This window comes from Salvelinus namaycush, chromosome 10, assembly GCF_016432855.1.
Source record: "Salvelinus namaycush isolate Seneca chromosome 10, SaNama_1.0, whole genome shotgun sequence".
NCBI classification, from domain to species: Eukaryota; Metazoa; Chordata; class Actinopteri; order Salmoniformes; family Salmonidae; genus Salvelinus; species Salvelinus namaycush.
The window spans coordinates 34,307,367-34,330,472 of record NC_052316.1 but is presented as its reverse complement, the minus strand read 5'-3'; the positions used below and the strand labels follow the sequence as shown (position 1 = coordinate 34,330,472).

The following is a 23,106-nucleotide window of genomic DNA, read 5'->3' as shown; positions in this document are numbered from 1 at the left end:
CCTATAAAGGGGAGGTAATGAGGTCCAGGTGTGAATCATAACGATGAGTGCCAGGTGTGCGCAATGATGATTGCCAGGACCGGTAGTTAGTATTCTGGCGACGATGGCATGCCGGAGGGGATGAGCAGGAGTAGACATGACACAGTCATCAAGTCACTGTATACTTCGATATTATTCCCAGAGGCGACCCGAAAGATATCCCAGTCCACGTGATCAAAACAATCTTGAAACATAGATTCCAATTGGTGAGACCAACGTTGAACAGTCATTACCCCGGGTGCTTCCGGATTTAGTTTCTGTTTATTGGCGGGGAGGAGCAGGATGGAGGTGTGGTCAGATGGAGGGCCTTGTAGTCATCCCGGAAGGGAGAGTGGCAATGGTTAAAAATGTTCACGCAGGAAAGGAGATGTGTTGATAGAATTTTGGGAGTGTTTTCCTCAGATGTCCTTTATTAAAGTCCCCAGCTACAATAAATATAGCCTCAGGATATGCAGTTTCCAGTTTGTGTAAAGTCAAGTGTAGTTCCTTGAGAGCCGTCGTCGCTGTGTCGGCTTGTGGGGGAATGTGCAAAACAGTGACTATAACCAAAGAATTTCTGGTCCAATTTCTGGTGAGTGACTGCCAATCTAATGTCCCAAAGCTATTTTTAGCTGCAGGTAATAGTACTAGAAACGTTCTGAGCAAATAATGCAAGAAATAACAACAACAAAATCAAAATTCTGCCAAGTTGGCTAGGAGCTAGAAACAGGGTGACTGTGTCTGTCGGCGCCATGCTACATACATATAGAATATACTGTAGATGCCTACATAACATGTAGGTATGTACAGTGCCTTCATAAAGTATTCATACCCTTTGGCTTATTCTACATTGTTGTGTTACAGCCTGAATTCAAAATGTATTAAATTGATTGTTTTCTCACCCGTCTACACACAATATCCCATAATGATAAAGTCAACACATGTTTTTAGAAATTTTTGCAAACTTATTGAAAATGAAATACTGAAATATATAATTTACATAAGTATTCACACCCCTAAATCAATACATGTTAGAATCAATTTTGGCAGCGATTAAAGATGTACATTTTTATGGGTATGACTCTAAGAGCTTTGTACACCTGGATTGTACAATATTTGCGCATTATTCTTTTAAAGGTTATTCAAGCTCTGTAAAGTTGGTTGTTGATCATTGCTAGACAGATATTTTGATAGATAGATTTTCAAGCCAATTTAAGTCAAAACTTTACCTAGGCCACTCAGGAACATTCAATGTCATCTTAGTAAGCAACTCCAGTGTATATTTGGCCTTCTGTTTTAGATTATTATCCTGTTGAAAGGGGAATTTTTCTCCCAGTCTCTGTTTGAAAGCAGACTGAAACAGGTTTTCCACGAAGATTTTGTGTGTGCTTAGCTCTATTCCATTTATTTTATCCTAAAAATACCCCCCTAGTCCTTGCTGATGACAAGCATATCCATAACATGATGCAGCCACCACCATGCTTGAAAATATGAAGAGTTGTACTCGGTGATGTGTTGTGTTGGACATAAAGTTAATTTATTTGCCAAATTTTTTGCAGTTTTACTTTAGTCCCTTATTGCAAACAGGATGTATATTCTGTACAGATTTCCTTCTTTACACTCTGTCAATTAGGTTAGTATTGTGGTATATCTACAATGTTGTTGATACATCCTCAGTTTTCTCCTATCACAGCCATTAAACTCTGTAACTGTTTTAAAGTCGCCATTGGCCTCATGGTGAAAAAAATACAAAAGAACGGTTGGTTTTTTCTTTGTATTATCTTTTACCAGACCTATTGTGTTATATTCTCCTGCATTCCTTTCACATTTCCACAAACTTCAAAGTGTTTCCTTTCAAATGGTACCAAGAATATGCATATCCTTGCTTCCGGGCCTGAGCTACAGGCAGTTAGATTTGGGTATGTCATTTTAGGCAAAAATGGAAAAGAAGGGGCAGATCCTTTTAAATCATCACAGAAAGATAAACAAATGGCATCAACCTAGTCTCTAGGCCATGCTGAGTTCAAGGAGATGCCCCACTTGACCGTAGCTCGCTTGGTCTGACCGCAGCGACCGTGCAAATAGTAAGCCCGGAATGAAGCCTGACTAGTAGTGATTTAATGATGCTTTGGACAAATTCCGGCCTCTGCGTCACACAGAGACACGCCGTTTTCGATGGGCTCATCGGGGGGGAGTTTAGGGTGGATAAGCCACAGAGTTATTCTAGCTGCATGCACCGGTTCATGTAGTCTGAAACATATGAGATTCTCCCTAAGGATAAAATGGCTTTATGCTCTAACTCTGCTTCTGTGCAGGCAATTTTCAAAATTCCTTTTGCCACGTGTTCAGGGTCATCTGTACCTCTACAGATATCAACATGAAAAGATTGAATGGTCCCCTTCATATCCTAAAGGGGAAGTATGAGCTTTACCATCAAATAGGACTGAAATCCCAAAATGTGCAGGTTTAAATCATCACAGAAAGGGAAACAAATGGCATCAACCTAGTCTCTAGGCTGTGCCGAGTTCAAGGAGATGCCCCCATCTACCAATAGGTGCCCTTCTTTGCGAGGCATTAAAAAACCTCTCTGGTTTTTGTGGCTGAATCTGTGTTTGAAATTCGCTGCTTGACTGAGGGACCTTAGAGTTAAATGTATGTGTGGGGTACACAGATGAGGTAGTCATTCAAATTCATGTTAAACACTATTATTGCACACACAGTCCATGCAACTTATTATGTGACTTGTTATGCAGATTTTTACTCCTGAACTTATTTAGGCTTGCTATAACAAAGGGGTTGAGTACTTATTGACTTAAGACATTTCAGCTTTTCATTTTGAAGTAATTTGTAAATAATTTGAAAAACACAATTCCACTTTGACATTATGGGGCATTGTGTGTAGGCCAGTAACAAAATAAATGTACATTTAATCCATTTTAAATCCAGCCTGTAACACAACAAAATGTGGAAAAAGTCAAGGGTTCTGAATGCTTTCTGAAGGCACTGTAGCTATCATATAATATTAAATACACTTTATAAATCCCACAAGAAAAATGTGGCTTTGTCACCAGCAGACAGAGCAACAACAAACACTTACTTACATCAGAGACACAGAGACGGGCCACTGCTGGCTGATAAAACAAGCACAACTCATGGCTTCCGCAGAAGCCCGTCAAACCATTCATCTATAGAGCCTTTGGAATCTTTAGTTCAATATCAACAGACGATTTTTTGCTGTGATGAAATATTGTTGTGCAATACTTCCTGTCATTATCTGATACATCTCTACAGTATATCATCTGAGTTACTTTCTGTTTGTAATTCTGTCCTCTGACATATGTGTGAGGCTTTGTGTCCTCCTAGGACCAGAGTTGACTTTAATGTATGTGTCCCAAAATGGCACCCTATTCCCTACATCAGGGATGGGCAACTCCAGTCCTCGGGGGCCTGATTGGTGTCACACTTTTGCCAAAGCCCCAGCTAACACACCTGGCTCCGATAATCAACTAATCATGATCTTCAGTTTAGAATGCAATTAGATGAATCAGCTGTGCTTTGCTAAGGATGAAGAAAAAGTGTGTTGTCCCTGAGGACTGGAGTTAATCATCCCTGCCCTACATAGTGCACTACTTCTGATCAGAGCCCTATGGGCCTTGGTCAAAAGTAGTGCACTATATAAGGAATAATAGGGCACCATTTGAGACACAACCCTGTGTGTCCTCCTCAGCCCAGAGTTCACTTTAGAGTGTCAGTAATGTCACTGAGAGATAATGGATGGGTCACACAAGGTGGGAAGAACAATTGCAGGAAAGGGGAAGTGTTTATTTCCAGTGTGTGCATGCTTTTTGTGAGTGAGTGTGTGGGTTTTTGTGTGTGTGTTTGTGTAGGTGTGTGTGTGTTCCCCCGTGGTTGTCAGCTGACTCTCTGTAGTGATTGTTAAATGGTGATAACATTCCTCCTGACTCTGTGTCAGCTTCCCTATCTCTACCCCAGTGTGTGTGTGTGTGTGCGTGTGCGTGTGCGTGCGTGTGTATGTGTATGGATATAGCTAGACTAGAGAAAGGAGCGCAGTATGGTGTGTTGTAACTTTAATGGGTTACAGAGTTACTGTTTAAGTTAATTCATCTCTAAAGATATTTGTAATTGTATTAGAATTTGTGTGTTGGAGATTGAGAGAACTACATACATATTTTGTACTGGTTAGTATTGAATTAGGCTTTTGACTGCAAGTTCCAGAATGCCTTGCGACAGGAAGTAGAGAGCGAACGTGCTAGTTAAGTGCAATTGACAGGTGATTAGATAGTTATTCTATAACTATCTTCAAAGTAATGACTCGGGACGTCGGGTTTGATATGAAAGCTTCTTTTAGTAATAATACTTGTTCACGTTACATTTACAAACTTTAGATTCTACAGAACAATGCATAATGAGTTGCTAGCACAAAGGAGTCAAAATAATCACCTGTCTCAATACAGGAGTGTATTGGTTCACTGCTGTGGTGTCGGAATATGTGTCTGTCTCTCTCTAAGTGCAGTTCTGTCTGTATGTGTGTGTTTGTGTGTGTGTGTCTCTCAGTGCAGACAAATCAAATCAAATGTTTTTGGTCACATGTAGTGTAGACTTTACCATGAAATGCTTACTTACCAGCCATTTCCCAACAATGCAGAGTTAAAAAGTAAGAAAAAATTGCTCAAGTAAAAAAGGAAAAAGTAACACAATAAAATAACAATATTGAGGCAATATACAAGTAGTACCGGTGCCAAGTCAATGTGCAGGGGTATGAGGTAGTTGAGATAATTTAGGTAATATGTACATTTAGGTAGGGGTAAAAGTGACTAGGCAATCCGGATAGATAATAAAAAGAATAGCAACAGCGTATGTGAAGAGTGTGAAAGTGTGTCTATGTTTGAGTGTTTGTGTGGCATTAATATGCGTGTGTGTGTGTGTGTGTGTGTGTGTGTGTGTGTGTGTCTGTGTGTGTCTGTGTGTGTCTGTGTGTGTGTGTGTGTGTGTGTGTGTGTGTGTGTGTGTGTGTGTGTGTGTGTGTGTGTGTGTGTGTGTGTGTGTTTTGCATGTGGGAGTATATGTATAGTATGTGTGATTGTGTGGGTAGAGTCCTCTGAGTGTGCATAGAGCAGGTGCAAGAGAGTCAGTGAAAATAAAAAGTGGGTCAATGCAAATAGTCAGGGTAGCCATCTGATTAACTGTTCAGCAGTCTTATGGCTTGGGGCTAGAAGCTGTTAAGGAGTCTTTTGTTCCCAGACTTGGAGCTCCGGTACCGTTGCCGTGAGGAAGCAGAGAGAACAGTCTATGACTTGGGTGGCTGGAGTCTTGACAGTTTTTAGGGCCTTCCTCTGACACCGCCTGGTATAGAGGTCCTGGATGGCAGGGAGCTCGGCGCCAGTGATTTACTCAGCCGTACGCACTATCCTCTATATCGCTTTACGGTCGGATGCCAAGCAGTTGTCATACCAAACGGGGATGCAGCCAGTCAAGATGCTCTTAGTGGTGCTGTAGAACTGTAGGATCTGAGGGCTCATGCCAAATCTTTTCAGCCTCCTGAGGGGGAAGAGGCGTTGTCGTGCCCTTTTCATTACTGTGTTGGTGTGTGTGGACCAGCCCTGTCAATGTGAATGGGGGCGTGCTCTCCCCTCTGTTTCCTGTAGTCCACGATCAGCTCCTTTGTCTTGCTGACGTTGAGGGAGAGGTTGTTGTCCTGCCACCACACTGCCAGGTTTTTGACCTCCTCCCTATAGGCTGTCTCATCGCCATGGGTGATCAGTCCTACCACTGTCGTGTTGTCTGCAAACTTAATGATGGTGTTGGAGTCATGCGCGGCCACGCAGTCGTGGGTGAACAAGGAGTACAGGAGGGGACTAAGCGCACACCCCGAGGGGCCTACGTGTTGAGGGTCAGCGTGGCGGATGTGTTGTTGCCTACCCTCATCACCTGGGGGCGGCCCATTAGGAAGTCCAGGATCTAGTTGCAGAGGGTGGTGTTCAGTCCCAGGGTCTTTAGCTTAGTGATGAGCATGGATGGCACTATTGTGTTGAACTCTGAGCTGTAGACAGTGAACAGCATTCATTTACGAGATCTTCAGTTTCTTGCCAATTTCTCATATGGAATAGCCTTTATATACAGGTATATTCTTGTTTCTGGCCATTTTGAGCCTATAATTGAACCCACAAATGCGGATGTTCCAGATACTCAATTAGTCAAAAGAAGGCCAGTTTTATTGGTTCTTTAATTAGCACAACAGTTTTCAGCTGTGTTAACATAACTGCAAAAGGGTTTTCTAATGATCAATTAGCCTTTTAAAATGATAAACTTGGATTAGCTAACACAACGTGCCATTGGAACACAGGAGTGATGGTTGCTGATAATGGGCCTCTGTAGGCCCTGTTTGTCCAGGGTGTCTGGGATGATGGTGTTGATGTGAGCCATGACCAGTCTTTCATAGCATTTCATGGCTACAGATGTGAATGCTACAGGGCGATAGTCATTGAGACAGGTTACCTTGGCATTCTTGAGCACAGTGACTATGGTGATCTGCTTGAAACATGTAGGTATTACAGACTCAGTCAGGGAGAGGTGGAAAATGTCAGTGAAGACACTTGCCAGCTGGTCAGTGCATGCTCTGAGTATGAGTCCTTGTAATTCAACTGGCTTTGCTGCCTTGTGAGTGTTTCAAGGTCTTACTCACATCGGGTACGAAGAGCGTGATCACACAGTCGTCCAGAACAACTGGTGCTCTCATGCATGGTTCAGTGTTGCTAGCCTTGAAGCGAGCATCGAAGGCATTTAGCTTGTCTGGTAGGCTCGCTTCACTGGGCAGCTCGCGGCTGGTTTTCCTTTTATAATCCATGATAGTTCGCAAACCCTGCCTCATCCGACGAGCGTCAGAGCCGGTGTAGTAGGATTCAATCTTAGTTCTGTATTGACACTTTGCCTTTTTGACGTTTCGTCGGAGCGCATAGCAGGATTTTTTATAAGCGTCTGTGTTCCACTCCTTGAAAGCGGCATATCTAGCCTTTAGCTCATTGCGGATGTTGCCTGTATTCCATGGCTTCTGGTTGGGATATGTACTTATGTACTGTGGGGATGACGTCGTCCAATCACTTATTAATGAAGCCAGTGTGTCACGGCCGATGCTGGAAGAAGACCAAGGTGCAGCGTGGTCAGCGTACATTTTCTTTTATTTGTTAAAATGTCGCCAACAAAACAATAAATAACAAAAACGACCGTGAAGCTTGGGCATAAGTGCCACTAACAAAGTCAACTTCCCACACTGATAGGAGGAAAAAGGGCTACCTAAGTATGGTTCCCAATCAGATACAACGATAGACAGCTGTCCCTGATTGAGAACCATACCTGGCCAAAACATAGAAATAAAGAAACATAGAAAACAAAACATAGAATGCCCACCCCAAATCACACACTGACCAAACCAAATAAAGACATAAAAAGGCTCTCTAAGGTCAGGGCGTGACAGTACCCCCCCCCCCCCCCCCCAAAGGTGCGGACTCCGGCCGCAAAATCTGAACCGATAGGGGAGGGTCTGGGTGGGTATCTCTCCGCGGTGGCGGCTCAGGTGCGGGACGCAGACTCTGCTCCACCTCTGGCTCACCCCACTTTGGTGGCACCTCTGGTGCGGGGACCCTTGTCGCCGACCCCGGACTGGGGACCCTCGTTGCGGGCCCCGGACTGGGGACCCTCGTTGCGGGACCCGGACTGGGGACCGTCGTAGCTGGCCCCGGACTGGGCACCCTCGTTGGAGGCTCCGGACTGAAGGCCGTCGCTGGAGGCTCCGGACTGGAGGCCGTCGTTGGAGGCTTCGTGCCTGGACTCCTCACTGGAGGCTTCGTGCCATGGATCATTACTGGAGGCTTCTTGCCATGGATCATCACTGGAGGCTTCGTGCCATGGATCATCACTGGAGGCTTCTTGCCATGGATCATCACTGGAGGCTTCTTGCCATGGATCATCACTGGAGTGAGGAGACGTATGGGCAGTCTGGTACGTGGAGCTGCCACAGGGCTCACCAGGCTGGGGAGACATACTGGAGGCTTGGTTCTTGGCGGAGCCACCGGATACACTGGGCCGTGGAGGCGCACTGGAGGTCTCGAGCGTAGAGCCTGCACAACCCGTCCTGGCTGGATGCTCACCCTAGCCCGGCAACTGCGGGGTGCTTGCACAGGACGTACTGGGCTGTGGACGCGCACTGGAGACACCGTGCGCTTCACCGCATAACACGGTGCCTGACCAGTACCAGGCTCCTCAAAGCAACTATCTTGCTCCAGACTCCAACCCCTCCAAACTCTTTCGTCCCTCTCCACTGCCAACCACTCCGCGCTCAAACAGTCCAAGAATTCCTCCTCGGTCTCGGACTCACCCCTCAGCACTGACGTCCACGTCATCTGCCCCCCCCAAACCATTTTTTGGGGGCTGCCTCTCGGGTTTCCGTCCTGTCCTCTCCTCCTGACCACGCTGCTTGGTCCGCTTGTGGTGGGTAGTTCTGTCACGGCCGATGCTGGAAGAAGACCAAGGTGCAGCGTGGTCAGCGTACATTTTCTTTTATTTGTTAAAATGTCGCCAACAAAACAATAAATAACAAAAACGACCGTGAAGCTTACAGGGCATAAGTGCCACTAACAAAGTCAACTTCCCACACCGAAAGGAGGAAAAAGGGATACCTAAGTATGGTTCCCAATCAGAGACAACGATAGACAGCTGTCCCTGATTGAGAACCATACCCGGCCAAAACATAGAAATAAAGAAACATAGAAAACAAAACATAGAATGCCCACCCCAAATCACACCCTGACCAAACCAAATAGAGACATAAAAAGGCTCTCTAAGGTCAGGGTGTGACACAGTGACTGATGTTGTAAACTCCTCAATGCCATTAGATGAATCCCGGGAACATATTCCAGTCTGTGCTAGTGAAACAGTCCTGTAGATTAGACTTGTCTGAATGTGTGTGTCTCCCTCAGTGCTGACCTGCATCTGAATGTGTGTGTGTGTCTCCTTCGGTGCAGGCCTGGGTCTAGACTGAATGTGTGTCACTGCATTGAAAGCAGAGTTTCTGGGTGAAATTGGATATGCTATATTCCATGATATTTGAGGTGCACGGTCGTGGGTCGGAATTTCCCATGCGAGTGTGTGGATTCCTGCACACTCCCGCTTATCCCGAAACACTTGCGTGATATGGGAATTTCTGGGATAGTAAATAACCAATTATGCAATAAGAAGTTTCTGGACATTTCCAGGCTGTATCAGTCATGGAAATTCGCAACTGCTGCAAGCGCGTGACACTTCTTCATGTGTTGGAAGAGAAGCCCAGTGAAAAGAAGCCAACTCTACTTCTAATTTTTCAGATTTTCAGGTTTGTAACATTTATAATCATGATTTTATTTTCAAAATCTAGAGATAATTATTTATCTATAACTTGAGGGGTTTTCTGGTCATTTTGATACAGTGCCTTCGGAAAGTATTCAGACCTCTTGACTTTTTCCAAATTTTGTTAGGTTACAGCCTTATTCTAAAATTGATTAAATTGAATGTGTTCCTCATCAATCTACACACAATACCCCAAAATGACAAAGCAAAAACAGGTTACTAGAAATGTTTGATAATTGAGAAAAAAATAAGAAAATATCACAAGTTTTCAGACCCTTTACTCAGTACATTGTTGAAGCACCTTTAGCAGCGATTATAGCCTAGAGTCTTCTTCTCTATGACGCTACAAGCTTGGCAGACCTGTATTTGCGGAGTTTCTCCCATTCTTCTCTGCATATCCTCTCAAGCTCTGTCAGTTTCGATGGCAAGCGTTAATGCACAGCTATTTTCAGGTCTCTCCAGAGATGTTCAATCAGGTTCAAGTCTGTGCTCTGGCTGGGCTACTCAAGGACATTCAGAGACTTGTCCCAAAGCCACTCCTGTGTTGTCTTGGCTGTGTGCTTAGGGTCATTGTCCTGTTGTAAGCTGAACCTTCGCCCCAGTCTGAGGTACCAAGCGCTCTGTAGCAGGTTTTTATCAAGGATCTCTCTGTACTTTGCTCCGTTCATCTTTGCCTCGATCCTGTCTAGTCTCCCAGTCCCTGCCACTGAAAAACATCCCCACAGCATGATGCTGCCACCACCATGCTTCACCGTAGGGATGGTGCGAGGTTTCCTCCAGACATGACGCTTGGCATTACGGCCAAAGAGTTCAATCTTGGTTTCATCAGACCAGAGAATCTTGTTTCTCATGGTCTGAGAGTCTTTCGGTGCCTTTTGGCAAACTCCAGGCGGGCTGTCATGTGCCTTTTACTGAGGAGTGGCTTCCGTTTGGTCACTCTACCATAAAGGCCTGATTGGTGGAGGGCTGCAGAGATGGTTGTCCTTCTGGAAGGTTCTCCCATATCCACAGAGAAACTCTAGAGCTCTGCTAGAGTGACCATCCGGTTCTTGGTCACCTCCCTGAACAAGACCCTTCTCCCCCGATTGCTCAGTTTAGCCGTGCAGCCAGTTCTAGGAAGAGTCTTGGTGGTTCCACACTTCTTCCATTTAAGAATGATGGAGGCCACTGTGTTCTTGGGGACCTTCAATGCTGCAGACATTTTTTGGTACCCTTACCGAGATCTGTTCCTCGACACAATCCTGTCTCGGAACTCTACGGACAATTCCTTCGACCTCATAGCTTGGTTTTTGCTCTGACTTGCACTGTCAACTGTGGGAACTTATATAGACAGGTGTGTGCCTTTCCAAATCATGTACAATCAATTGCATTTACCACAGGTGGACTCCATTCAAGTTGTAGAAACATCTCAAGGATGATCAATGGAAACAGGATGCACCTGAGCTCATAGCAAAAGGTCTGAATACTTATGTAAGGAATTATTTAGAAAAATAAATGTAAATGCATTTGCAAAAATTTCTAAAACCTGTTTTCATTTTGTCAGTATGGGGTATTGTGTGTAGATTGCTGAGGATTTTTTATTTATTTAATCCATTTTAGAATAAGGCTGTAAGGTAACAAAATGTGGAAAACGTCTAGGGGTCTGAACTCTTTCCGGAGAAGTGTGTTTTTCCAGTTCATATGAATGTAACTATGCTAAACAGATTGCTATTTCTGTTATTAACGTTTTGGCTTTTAAATGTCGGCATCATTCTTTACAAAGGATAGCCTATATTAAGAGTATTTACATATGTAACATTAGCTTACACAGCGCTAGGTGCTAGCTAGCCTACCATTTCACCCTACTAGCCAGCCACTTTTAGCTTATCTATGTTGTTGTTTGGTAGCTGTTCATGTGTTTTTGTTACATTTGATTTGTTTGTACAATTAGCACTGTATAAATACAGTGAATGAGCTATAAGCCTGCTATTGTTGCCTATACAATGCGTGGGCGTATATGTTTTCACAATAGTCCAATAATACCCATTATCTCAGTAATTTCACAAGATATCAAAAACTGTTTGGGGGAACTACAATCAAGGACAGATAAATATCAAAAGTTCAGACTTGTAATTGTATGAATATGCATGACTTGAAGGGCTGTACTAGAGCGGGTCGAGAGCTTCAAGATCCTTGATGTCCACATCACTAAGGATCTATCATGATCCAAACACACCAAAACAGTTGTGAAGAGGGAACGACAATGCCTATTCCCCCTCAGGAAGATGAAAAGATTTGGCATGGGTCCTCAGATCCTCAAATATATAGCTGCACCATCGAGAGCATCCTGACTGGTTGCATCACTGCTTCGTATGGCAACTGCTCGGCATCCTACCGCAAGGTGCTACAGAGGGTAGTGCGTATGGCTCAGTAAATCACTGGGGCCGAGCTTCCTGCCATCCAGGACCTCTATACCAGGCGGTGTCAGATGAAGGCCCTAAAAATTGTCAGACTCCAGCCACCCAAGTCATGGACTGTTCTCTCTGCTACCGCACGGCAAGCAGTACCGGAGCGCCAAATCTGGGACCAAAAGACTCCTTAACAGCTTCTACCCCCAAGCCATATGCCTGCTGAACAGTTAATCAAATGGCTACCTGGAATATTTGCATTGACCCCGTTATTTTATTTGTATATTTTCTTATATATTCTCTCTTGCACAGGCTCGATGTACACTCACTGGACTCTAACCACACACTCACACATACGACACTGACACTCAAACACACACACACACAGACAAATCAAATCAAATTTTATTTGTCACATACACATGGTTAGCAGATGTTAATGCGAGTGTAGTGAAATGCTTGTGCTTCTAGTTCCGACCATGCAGTAATCTAGTAGTAATCTAACAATTTCACAACAACTACCTTATACACACAAGTGTAAAGGAATGAATAAGAATATGTACATAAAAATATATGGATGAGCGATGGCCGAACGGCATAGGCAAGATGCAGTAGATGGTATAGAGTACAGTATATACATATGAGATGAGTAATGTAGGGTATGTAAACATTATATAAAGTGGCATTGTTTAAAGTGGCTAGTGATACATTTATTACATCCAATTTTTTATTATTAAAGTGGCTAGAGATGAGTCAGTATGTTGGCAGCAGCCACTCAATGTTAGTGATGGCTGTTTAACAGTCTGATGGCCTTGAGATAGAAGCTGTTTTTCAGTCTCTCGGTCCCTGCTTTGATGCACCTGTACTGACCTCGCCTTCTGTGTGAAAACCTTGTGAAGACTTACAGAAAACATTTGACCTCTGTCATTGCCAACAAAGGGTATATAACAAAGTATTGAGATAAACTTTTGTTATTGACCAAATACTTATTTTCCACCATAATTTGCAAATAAATTCATTAAAAATCCTACAATGTGATTTTCTGGATTTTTTTCCCTCATTTTGTCTGTCATAGTTGAAGTGTACCTATGATGAAAATTACAGGCCTCTCTCATCTTTTTAAGTGGGAGAACTTGCACAATTGGTGGCTGACTAAATACTTTTTTGCCCCACTGTATGTACATAAAGGCAGGGTAAAGTAACTAGGTAAAGGAGCTATTAGATAATAATAAGAGACTAAGGCAAGCTAGCAATAACTAGCATTAGCATTCAGTAGGGAGAGTAAGCATGTGCAACCTGAACAAGTGTACAATTATTTACTGGCAATTATGGGAGAGACGTGAGCGGACGTGGAATGAGATGTAGTGCAACTGACGTCAAACTGGAATTTCAAGACGTGTCCTGGTAAATGGGTGGATGTGTGTGGTCGTTCCTGGGGATTTACTGAACCGTTTCCGGACATATACATGTTCGTGCACTGGAGTGTTCTACCTGTAAATGTGCCTTTTCATGCACTGTGCGTGTCTCCCTCAGTGCAGACCTGGGTTTAGACTGAATGTGTGTGTCCTCCTCAGTGCAGACCTGGGTCTAGACTGAATGTGTGTGTCTCCCTCAGTGCAGACCTGGGTCTAGACTGAATGTGCGTGTCTCCCTCAGTGCAGACCTGGGTCTAGACTGAATGTGCGTGTCTCCCTCAGTGCAGACCTGGGTCTAGACTGAATGTGCGTGTCTCCCTCAGTGCAGACCTGGGTCTAGACTGAATGTGTGTGTCCTCCTCAGTGCAGACCTGGGTTTAGACTGAATGTGTGTGTCCTCCTCAGTGCAGACCTGGGTCTAGACTGAATGTGTGTGTCCTCCTCAGTGCAGACCTGGGTCTAGACTGAATGTGTGTGTCCTCCTCAGTGCAGACCTGGGTCTAGACTGAATGTGTGTGTCCTCCTCAGTGCAGACCTGGGTCTAGACTGAATGTGTGTGTCTCCCTCAGTGCAGACCTGGGTCTAGACTGAATGTGTGTGTCCTCCTCAGTGCAGACCTGGGTTTAGACTGAATGTGCGTGTCTCCCTCAGTGTAGACCTGGGTCTAGACTGAATGTGCGTGTCTCCCTCAGTGCAGACCTGGGTCTAGACTGAATGTGTGTGTCCTCCTCAGTGCAGACCTGGGTCTAGACTGAATGTGTGTCTCCCTCAGTGCAGACCTGGGTCTAGACTGAATGTGTGTGTCCTCCTCAGTGCAGACCTGGGTCTAGACTGAATGTGTGTGTCTCCCTCAGTGCAGACCTGGGTCTAGACTGAATGTGTGTGTCCTCCTCAGTGCAGACCTGGGTCTAGGCTGAATGTGCGTGTCTCCCTCAGTGCAGACCTGGGTCTAGACTGAATGTGCGTGTCCTCCTCAGTGCAGACCTGGGTCTAGACTGAATGTGTGTGTCCTCCTCAGTGCAGACCTGGGTATAGACTGAATGTGTGTGTCCTCCTCAGTGCATACCTGGGTCTAGACTGAATGTGTGTGTCCTCCTCAGTGCAGACCTGGGTCTAGACTGAATGTGTGTGTCTCCCTCAGTGCAGACCTGGGTCTAGACTGGATGTGTGTGTCCTCCTCAGTGCAGACCTGGGTCTAGACTGAATGTGTGTGTCCTCCTCAGTGCAGACCTGGGTCTAGACTGAATGTGTGTGTCCTCCTCAGTGCAGACCTGGGTCTAGACTGAATGTGTGTGTCTCCCTCAGTGCAGACCTGGGTCTAGACTGAATGTGTGTGTCCTCCTCAGTGCAGACCTGGGTCTAGACTGAATGTGTGTGTCTCCCTCAGTGCAGACCTGGGTCTAGACTGAATGTGTGTGTCCTCCTCAGTGCAGACCTGGGTCTAGACTGAATGTGTGTGTCCTCCCTTAGTGCAGACCTGGGTCTAGACTGGATGTGTGTGTCCTCCTCAGTGCAGACCTGGGTCTAGACTGAATGTGTGTGTCCTCCTCAGTGCAGACCTGGGTCTAGACTGAATGTGTGTGTCCTCCCTTAGTGCAGACCTGGGTCTAGACTGAATGTGTGTGTCCTCCTCAGTGCATACCTGGGTCTAGACTGAATGTGTGTGTCCTCCTCAGTGCAGACCTGGGTCTAGACTGAATGTGTGTGTCCTCCCTTAGTGCAGACCTGGGTCTAGACCACTTTGCCATGAGAAGGTTCTACAACGACAAAGTATCTTCCCTGATGAATCCCTCGCAGAAACGGTAAGTAACCACCCCACACAAAGCAAATTTGATTGGTTAACATCAAGTTCACAGAAGCTCCTCTGCACAACAGATCAATATAGTTCGAAGGTCAACTGTCTGGTCATCAGTGAGCTTCAGATGTGGCCTTCTGGCTCAGGGCTTCCTTGTTCTGAGATTTGACCTGATATCACAGCGGTCAGGTGTCAGACTTGGGAGGTCAATCACTTGACATACAGTCTCCCTCTCCCCCCTCTTTCTCTCTCTAGGTATGTGTGGATGTTCAGCAGTCTGCTGAGGGGAGTTATGAACATGGATCACTCTCCTCTCTTCCTCCTTTGTGTGGTTCTTCACGGCGTGCCCAACATCAATTCTGAGGGAGGTTAGAAACACCCATACAATCACTATACTACACCTCTCACGTCACAGTGATACACACTGTTCTCAGATTTACATTTTATGGTGCACTACTGAATTAGCGATGTATATTTCCTGTTTGTGTTGTCTGCAGGATGTCGTCTGTTCCTGAGAGTGTACCAGAGCCTGCAGGTCGTCTGCACTTCAGCAGTCTAGTGAGATACCATACTCATTCACAATTCATTTGGATGTTCCTGATAGTCCATCTGTAGATGCTCTACAGATGGTCATAGTATCAACAAACTATCTGTTGAAAAGCAACTATTTGCTAAGGTTACAGTTACACTCTTAGAAAAAAAGGTGCTATCTAAAACCTAAAAGGGTTCCTTAGCTGTCCCCATAGAACACTTTGAAGAACCCCTTTTGAGTTCCATGTAGAACCCTTTACACAGAGGAACCCAAAATAGTTCTACCTGGAACCAAAAACGAACCTATGGCAGCGGGGACACCATTTATTTACACCAGAATTTCTGGCGACCAAATGTTTTGCCCAAATCTACTGACACAACCTTAAAATCTGTCAATTTAGATTTTTACATGAAAAAACAACCGTCAATTCATTGTATTTTCATTTCTTATCAAAATGGAAAGAAACCAATAAATACATTTACCAATAATTTTTTTTCTCCAAATGATCTTCCTCAAACACTGTATATTGTCCAATAGAATCATCTGTTCTCTTATTTTTTTGCTCCTAAAAATACAATTAAAAAGCATAATAATAATTGGTGACCCCACTGCAATTCCCTGCGACCCCGACTTTGAATACCACTGTTGTAAGGGTGCGTGCTGGTGGCAAGGAAGTCAGGCGCAGGAGATCGAACTTGCTATAAACGGAGCAGTTTAATAAGCGCTCGAAAACCAAAATATACAAAATAATACAAGTGGGTACAAAACCCGTCGCACACCAGAACATAACTTGCACAATGCTTACAAACAAACAATCACCGACAAGACATGAGGGGGAACAGAGGGTTAAATACACAACATGTAATTGATGGGATTGGAACCAGGCGTGATACAAGACAAGACAAAACCAAAGGAAAATGAAAAGAGGATCAGCAATGGCTAGAAAGTCGGTGACTTCGACCGCCGAACGAACAAGGAGAGGGACCAACTTCGGCGGAAGTTGTGACAACTGTCCTACGGGGATCGCTGCAGAACCCTTTAAAAAAAATTGTAGTGTTAGGGTTAGGTTTAGAATAAGGGTAAGGGTTAATGTTAGGGTTAGGGTTAGTAAATATTACTGATAGTCTGTTGTAGATAGTCTGTAGAGCATCAGCATTGCTAGCTGTTTGGGGTTTTAGGCTGAGTTTCTGTACAGCACTTTGTGACTTCTGCTGATTGATACAGATGGACTATGGAAATATAGTGTTACCATGGTAATAATGTATGAAAATGTATCCACTCACTGTAAGTCACTCTGCATAAGAGTGTCTGCTAAATGACTCAAATTTAAATGCAAATGTGCGTTTACTTTGTCTGTGTGTGTTAATACCTTTCACAGTCACGTGCGAGCAGTACAGACAGACAGGGTTTACTTTGTACTGCAACCAGCTCAACTGCTTAAGGGAGACATAATGGTAGGTATAATCACACTCATATACAGTACCTGCACTTTTAAAATCCGGAATTGAATGGAATGTTATACAAAGCTCAGTGGTGTGACTGTATGAACCTTATAGACAACCAGGTGAGGTAACTGTCTGTGTGTGCTGTCTGTGGTTCAGGTGGTGTGTTATAATAAAAACCACCAGACAGCCAGCCGAGAGGTCATCTTCAGGCTCCAGTTTCACACTGGCATTATCCACGGTCGCCCCCTGCTTTTCCCCAAGGAAGACCTTGACACAGCTTATATAGGTACAGTAGTAGGCCTACTGGGAAGCCTAATGCAATGAATGACCTACTCTCTCCCTCTCTCTCTCTCTCTCTCTCTCTCCCTCTCTCCCTCTCTCTCCCTCTCTCTCCCTCTCTCTCTCTCTCTCTCTCTCTCTCTCTCTCTCTCTCTCTCTCTCTCTCTCTCTCTCTCTCTCTCTCTCTCTCCTTCTCTCCTTCTCTCTCTCTCTCTCTCTCTCTCTCTCTCTCTCTCTCTCTCTCTCTCTCTCTCTCTTTCATCTTTCTCTTTCTCTCTGTGTAAATATTGTCACAGGCTAACCTTGGTCTAATCAGCAGGTGATGAGTGCAGGCGCTAAAATACAGACGAAAGCCAACGCATGCAGGTAGACATGCACACATACAGATAGAGATGGATGATCAACTTCCCTCCCTTTTCCAGATCCCAGGTTTCCAGACGATGGGAAAGTTGAGTTGGTGTTCTCTGAAAATCCTGAGAAGATGCCAGGTAATTCCCGGCCGTCATCGTTGTTAGGCATAATCCTAATCTCCCCTTCAAACCACCATTGGTCCAACGAACACACACCTGGACCACCAACACAGCTGGTGTGGCTGACTAACAGCCCCTGCCAACCCCCTCACCCTACAGTCACACATCCTGTGTGGGACTATTTAAAAGTTCCAATTCGTCACGATGCATGAGTGATGCGAACTGTTTTTGACACGTTGAGGTAATGTCCAGACTTAGATAAAGTTGGGGGATGTTCCCATTTATTGAATCAAATAATAATATGACAGATTAAACCTGATGATTTACCATGGTGGTGACGATTTGTGGTTGAGTAATCTGGGTTAAAGGCAACCTTGTGAATAGCTGTAAAAACCATGTGAATCTCCTGTTCACCCATGTTCACCCTACTACCTGGTTACCTGTGATCTTATACACCTGAGCCATCACCTGACCTACCACCTGACCCATAACCTCAGTGAGACTGCTCTCTAGTGGTGAGAACTGACAGCCCAAAACAGACAAAACTAGACAAACACAAACCCTATCAAAATGGCTCTTATATATCTTGTCAGCTGCCGTCACAGCCCTTCACCCTGCAGTCACACATCCTGTCAGCTGCCGTCACAGCCATTCACCCTACAGTCACACATCCTGTCAGCTGCTGTCACAAAAGAGCAGAACAGAGCAGAACAGAGCAGAACAGAGCAGAGCAGAGCAGAGCAGAGCAGAACAGAACAGAACAGAACAGGACAGGACAGGACAGGACAGGACAGGACAGGACAGGACAGGACAGGACAGGACAGGACAGGACAGGACAGGACAGAACAGAACAGAACAGAACAGAACAGAACAGAACAGAACAGAACAGAACAGAACAGAACAGAACAGAACAGAACAGAACAGAACAGAACAGAACAGAACAGAACAGGACAGGACAGGACAGGACAGGACAGGACAGGACAGGACAGACAAATATCATGACTCACTATCAAATCAAAACCAATCCTTCTGAGACCACCACATCAGAATTGTTCACCTGTTCAGTTAGTCTGAACAGACACAGTGTGAGCAGAAATTGTGCAAAAAGATTTGACCAAAGCAATCAGCACACTGCAGAGACGGAATGGCTAACTGTAACACACACTCCTCTGTAACACACACTGCAGAGACGGAATGGCTAACTGTAACACACACTCCTCTGTAACACACACTGCAGAGACGGAATGGCTAACTGTAACACACACTCCTCTGTAACACACACTGCTCTGTAACACACACTGCTCTGTAACACACACTGCTCTGTAACACACACACACTCCTCTGTAACACACACTGCTCTGTAACACACACTGCTCTGTAACACACACTCCTCTGTAACACACACTCCTCTGTAACACACACTCCTCTGTAACACACACTGCTCTGTAACACAAACTGCTCTGTAACACACACTGCTCTGTAACACACACTCCTCTGTAACACACACTGCTCTGTAACACACACTGCTCTGTAACACACACTCCTCTGTAACACACACTGCTCTGTAACACACACTGCTCTGTAACACACACTCCTCTGTAACACACACTCCTCTGTAACACACACTGCTCTGTAACACACACTCCTCTGTAACACACACTGCTCTGTAACACACACTCCTCTGTAACACACACTGCTCTGTAACACACACTGCTCTGTAACACACACACACTCCTCTGTAACACACACTGCTCTGTAACACACACTCCTCTGTAACACACACTCCTCTGTAACACACACTGCTCTGTAACACACACTGCTCTGTAACACACACTCCTCTGTAACACACACTCCTCTGTAACACACACTGCTCTGTAACACACACTGCTCTGTAACACACACTCCTCTGTAACACACACTGCTCTGTAACACACACTCCTCTGTAACACACACTGCTCTGTAACACACACTGCTCTGTAACACACACTGCTCTGTAACACACACTCCTCTGTAACACACACTGCTCTGTAACACACACTGCTCTGTAACACACACTCCTCTGTAACACACACTGCTCTGTAACACACACTCCTCTGTAACACACACTGCTCTGTAACACACACTCCTCTGTAACACACACACCTCTGTAACACACACTGCTCTGTAACACACACTGCTCTGTAACACACACACACTGCTCTGTAACACACACACACTCCTCTGTAACACACACTGCTCTGTAACACACACTCCTCTGTAACACACACTCCTCTGTAACACACACTCCTCTGTAACACACACTGCTATGTAACACACACTGCTCTGTAACACACACTGCTCTGTAACACACACTCCTCTGTAACACACACTCCTCTGTAACACACACTGCTCTGTAACACACACTGCTCTGTAACACACACTGCTCTGTAACACACACTGCTCTGTAACACACACACACTGCTCTGTAACACACACACACTGCTCTGTAACACACACTGCTCTGTAACACACACTGCTCTGTAACACACACACACTGCTCTGTAACACACACACACTGCTCTGTAACACACACACACTGCTCTGTAACACACACTCCTCTGTAACACACACACACTCCTCTGTAACATACACTGCTCTGTAACACACACTGCTCTGTAACACACACTGCTCTGTAACACACACTGCTCTGTAACACACACTCCTCTGTAACACACACACACTCCTCTGTAACATACACTGCTCTGTAACACACACTGCTCTGTAACACACACTGCTCCACTCAACAGGAAACAATAAATGCTCTTATCACACACACATCACCCAGGAATGCAGATCCCAGATACAGGCAAAGAAACAGACAGAGCAGAACTGCACAGAGCTCAGGTTTCAACCATCCATACACATAAACACACCTCCACTTTGCTCACTCACATACTCAATCACGCACACAAGCACGTGTGCACACAAACTCACACCAAAAAATGTAAAGAATTCATATTTTCCAAATTTTCTACAATATTTTTGAAGTAAATAAACCAAAATGGTCCTCTCCAGGGATCAGCTGATGTTGTTACAGAATATATGAGTGTTCCTTGACAATGCTGGACTGTTGTGCAACAAACCCATGACTGAGATTGTCTCTGTCTTCTTCAGTCTCTCTCTCTCTCTCTCTCTGTTTATTTCTCTCTATATGGTTGTTGTCATCTGAAGGCAGTGGTCACTGGCAAAACGGACCCTCTGTCATGGTGGACTACGATACCTGGGACCCCCTGGTTCGACGGGACTCCTATGAGTACATCTCTCCTGAAGGACTAGGTATTGTAACATCTCTCCAGAAGGACTAGGTATTGTAACATCTCTCCTGAAGAACTAGGTATTGTAACATCTCTCCTGAAGGACTAGGTATTGTAACATCTCTCCAGAAGGACTAGGTATTGTAACATCTCTCCAGAAGGACTAGGTATTGTAACATCTCTCCTGAAGGACTAGGTATTGTAACATCTCTCCTGAAGGACTAGGTATTGTAACATCTCTCCTGAAGGACTAGGTATTGTAACATCTCTCCTGAAGGACTAGGTATTGTAACATCTCTCCTGAAGGACTAGGTATTGTAACATCTCTCCTGAAGGACTAGGTATTGTAACATCTCTCCTGAAGGACTAGGTATTGTAACATCTCTCCTGAAGGACTAGGTATTGTAACATCTCTCCTGAAAGACTAGGTATTGTAACATCTCTCCTGAAGGACTAGGTATTGTAACATCTCTCCAGAAGGACTAGGTATTGTAACATCTCTCCTGAAGGACTAGGTATTGTAACATCTCTCCTGAAGGACTAGGAATTGTAACATCTCTCCAGAAGGACTAGGTATTGTAACATCTCTCCTGAAGGACTAGGTATTGTAACATCTCTCCTGAAGGACTAGGTATTGTAACATCTCTCCTGAAGGACTAGGTATTGTAACATCTCTCCAGAAGGACTAGGTATTGTAACATCTCTCCTGAAGGACTAGGTATTGTAACATCTCTCCAGAGGGACTAGGTATTGTAACATCTCTCCTGAAGGACTAGGTATTGTAACATCTCTCCTGAAGGACTAGGTATTGTAACATCTCTCCTGAAGGACTAGGTATTGTAACATCTCTCCAGAAGGACTAGGTATTGTAACATCTCTCCAGAAGAACTAGGTATTGTAACATCTCTCCAGAAGGACTAGGTATTGTAACATCTCTCCTGAAGGACTAGGTATTGTAACATCTCTCCTGAAGGACTAGGTATTGTAACATCTCTCCTGAAGGACTAGGTATTGTAACATCTCTCCTGAAGGACTAGGTATTGTAACATCTCTCCTGAAGGACTAGGTATTGTAACATCTCTCCTGAAGGACTAGGTATTGTAACATCTCTCCAGAGGGACTAGGTATTGTAACATCTCTCCTGAAGGACTAGGTATTGTAACATCTCTCCTGAAGGACTAGGTATTGTAACATCTCTCCAGAAGGACTAGGTATTGTAACATCTCTCCAGAAGAACTAGGTATTGTAACATCTCTCCAGAAGGACTAGGTATTGTAACATCTCTCCTGAAGGACTAGGCATTGTACCATCTCTCCAGAAGAACTAGGTATTGTAACATCTCTCCAGAAGGACTAGGTATTGTAACATCTCTCCTGAAGGACTAGGTATTGTAACATCTCTCCAGAAGGACTAGGAATTGTAACATCTCTCCAGAAGGACTAGGTATTGTAACATCTCTCCAGAAGGACTAGGTATTGTAACATCTCTCCTGAAGGACTAGGTATTGTAACATCTCTCCAGAAGGACTAGGTATTGTAACATCTCTCCAGAAGGACTAGGTATTGTAACATCTCTCCAGAAGGACTAGGTATTGTAACATCTCTCCTGAAGGACTAGGTATTGTAACATCTCCCCTGAAGGACTAGGTATTGTAACATCTCTCCAGAAGGACTAGGTATTGTAACATCTCTCCAGAAGGACTAGGTATTGTAACATCTCTCCAGAAGGACTAGGTATTGTAACATCTCTCCAGAAGGACTAGGTATTGTAACATCTCTCCTGAAGGACTAGGTATTGTAACATCTCTCCTGAAGGACTAGGTATTGTAACATCTCTCCTGAAGGACTAGGTATTGTAACATCTCTCCAGAAGGACTAGGTATTGTAACATCTCTCCAGAAGGACTAGGTATTGTAACATTTCTCCTGAAGGACTAGGTATTGTAACATCTCTCCAGAAGGACTAGGTATTGTAACATCTCTCCAGAAAGACTAGGTATTGTAACATCTCTCCTGAAGGACTAGGTATTGTAACATCTCTCCTGAAGGACTAGGTTTTGTAACATCTCTCCAGA

At 44.6% G+C, this 23,106-nt stretch overlaps 1 protein-coding gene across 1 annotated transcript in view; it reads left to right on the top strand.

The window, feature by feature from the left end:
* si:ch211-191a24.3 (tensin-3) overlaps positions 1–23,106 on the top strand; it is a 95,151-nt gene that overhangs the window by 5,957 nt on the left and 66,088 nt on the right. Inside the window, exons 5-11 of the mRNA XM_039002765.1 lie at positions 14,938–15,021; positions 15,270–15,382; positions 15,512–15,572; positions 16,925–17,000; positions 17,148–17,277; positions 17,693–17,758; positions 20,951–21,055. Of these exons, the coding sequence (XP_038858693.1) occupies positions 14,938–15,021; positions 15,270–15,382; positions 15,512–15,572; positions 16,925–17,000; positions 17,148–17,277; positions 17,693–17,758; positions 20,951–21,055 (635 nt within the window). The remainder of the gene's footprint in view (positions 1–14,937; positions 15,022–15,269; positions 15,383–15,511; positions 15,573–16,924; positions 17,001–17,147; positions 17,278–17,692; positions 17,759–20,950; positions 21,056–23,106) is intronic.